The 1,811-nt window shown below is 50.1% G+C and overlaps 1 protein-coding gene across 1 annotated transcript in view; it reads left to right on the forward strand.

The window, feature by feature from the left end:
* SNIP1 (Smad nuclear interacting protein 1) overlaps positions 1–1,811 on the forward strand; it is a gene marked incomplete at its 5' end in the record, with an annotated part of 2,211 nt that overhangs the window by 266 nt on the left and 134 nt on the right. The window contains 2 exons of the mRNA XM_029087490.1: positions 443–1,032; positions 1,655–1,811. The exon at positions 1,655–1,811 is cut by the window's right edge and continues 134 nt beyond it. Of these exons, the coding sequence (XP_028943323.1) occupies positions 443–1,032; positions 1,655–1,811 (747 nt within the window). The remainder of the gene's footprint in view (positions 1–442; positions 1,033–1,654) is intronic.

Genomic DNA, 1,811 nt, shown 5'->3' on the forward strand with positions numbered 1-1,811 from the left:
GTGCTCGGATAGCTCAGGCTGCTCACCCCGGGCTTTGCCGTGCGGAGCTGGGTGTTCCCACCCGTGTGTGAGCCCGGCCTTTGTCCCCCACGCACACTGTCCTCGCAGGCTTCGTCCTCTGCTCAGAGCAGGCGACACATTGCGCTGTTCCTTGATCTTGCTTTGTTCAGTGATAATTGTAGGGATCCAAGTGGTTTGGCAATGAAATAAGTTTCTCTTTGTGTTAGATCCGCGCACAGCACATCCCAGACAACATTTGGGGGTTTGAACTAGATGACCTTTAAGGTTCTTTCCAACCCAAGCCATTCTGTGATGTCCACGTACATGTTTTCCATGGGTAGATTGTGATTTTTCTTAAAAGATGAGGTAGATTCACTCTTTTCACCCAGTTACATTTCATCCTAGTTCTGACCACGTCACTGTAAGTGATTCTTTGTTACAGGAGCGAGACGATCATTGTCGTAGAGGAAACGAGGAGCGAAAGCAGAGATATCCATCAGAACAAGAACACAGGAGGGAAAGAAGCGGTGACAGAGACAGACACAGAGACCACTCGGACAGAAGGAAGAATCCAAACGAAAGGCCCGGAGTTCGAGGCCAAGAACGAGAGCGGGATGCTCAGAACATCCGTGAGCAGCAAGCAGAGAGGGAGTTTTATAACGAGAGAAGACGGGAGCATCGACAGAACAACGAAGGCAGTGGTGCTGACCAGAATCCAGAACTCAGGCAATCTGATAACAAACCTAAAGACAAAGCTGCTGTAAACAAAGAGAAACCAAGCTTTGAACTGTCTGGGGCGCTTCTAGAGGACACCAACACTTTCCGGGGTGTTGTGATTAAGTACAGCGAGCCCCCCGAAGCTCGGATCCCCAAGAAGCGGTGGCGTCTCTACCCTTTTAAAAACGATGAGTTTCTCCCGGTCATGTACATCCACCGGCAGAGCGCTTACCTGCTGGGCAGGCACCGCAGGATCGCCGACATCCCCATCGACCACCCCTCCTGCTCCAAGCAGCACGCTGTGTTTCAGTACCGGTAGGTATTACTCTGTTCTCTGGAGAAAGTAGATTAATGAGGAACTTCTAAAGAAAACAAACAAAAACAAACCAACCCCTGAAATACCCAGTTGTGAGTTTGCTGTAAGTATGTTAGAGGTGGAACACCTGTTTGAGTGCTGCACGTCATCCTGGCAGTAATCAAAGGTATCTGTAATTTCTCATTTAACCACAAGCAGCCTTTTAGTAAGACAGATAACACAGCAGGGTTACACGCACAGGTCTGTGTTTATCTGGGTTGGAACAAACCAGCAGGTGGAATTGCCAGTAAAAGTATTTCATGGAGATGTTTTGTTCGTTTGGTCTTTCACAACAAAGCCTGCTGATCTCGGAAGCAGCAGGGGTTGTCTGCTGCTGGAGACAGAGATGCTCTCTGAGGGAGTAGCCATCTGCTCTGCTGTGTTATATCATCAGACGTTGTCTGAGGTGATGCAGCCTGTCAGAATCTGCTCAGCCTCACACAGGTCTCGGTTTTCTCCTCACACTTGTTCCAGTCTCTGCATGTACAGATGAGTGTGAGCTGCTGTGCTGGGGCTCGTGTTGGAACACCCCATCTTCTGTCTTTGGCTGTTGTGATTCAGAGGGTGTTTTTGCTTTGCCAGGCTGGTGGAGTACACACGTGCTGACGGCACCGTCGGCCGCAGGGTGAGGCCCTACATCATCGACCTGGGCTCCGGCAACGGCACTTTCCTCAACAACCAGCGGATTGAACCGCAGCGGTACTACGAACTGAAGGAAAAGGATGTCCTGAAGTTTGGG

Source organism: Antrostomus carolinensis, unplaced genomic scaffold, assembly GCF_000700745.2.
Source record: "Antrostomus carolinensis isolate BGI_N321 unplaced genomic scaffold, ASM70074v2 scaffold44681, whole genome shotgun sequence".
Taxonomy (NCBI): Eukaryota; Metazoa; Chordata; class Aves; order Caprimulgiformes; family Caprimulgidae; genus Antrostomus; species Antrostomus carolinensis.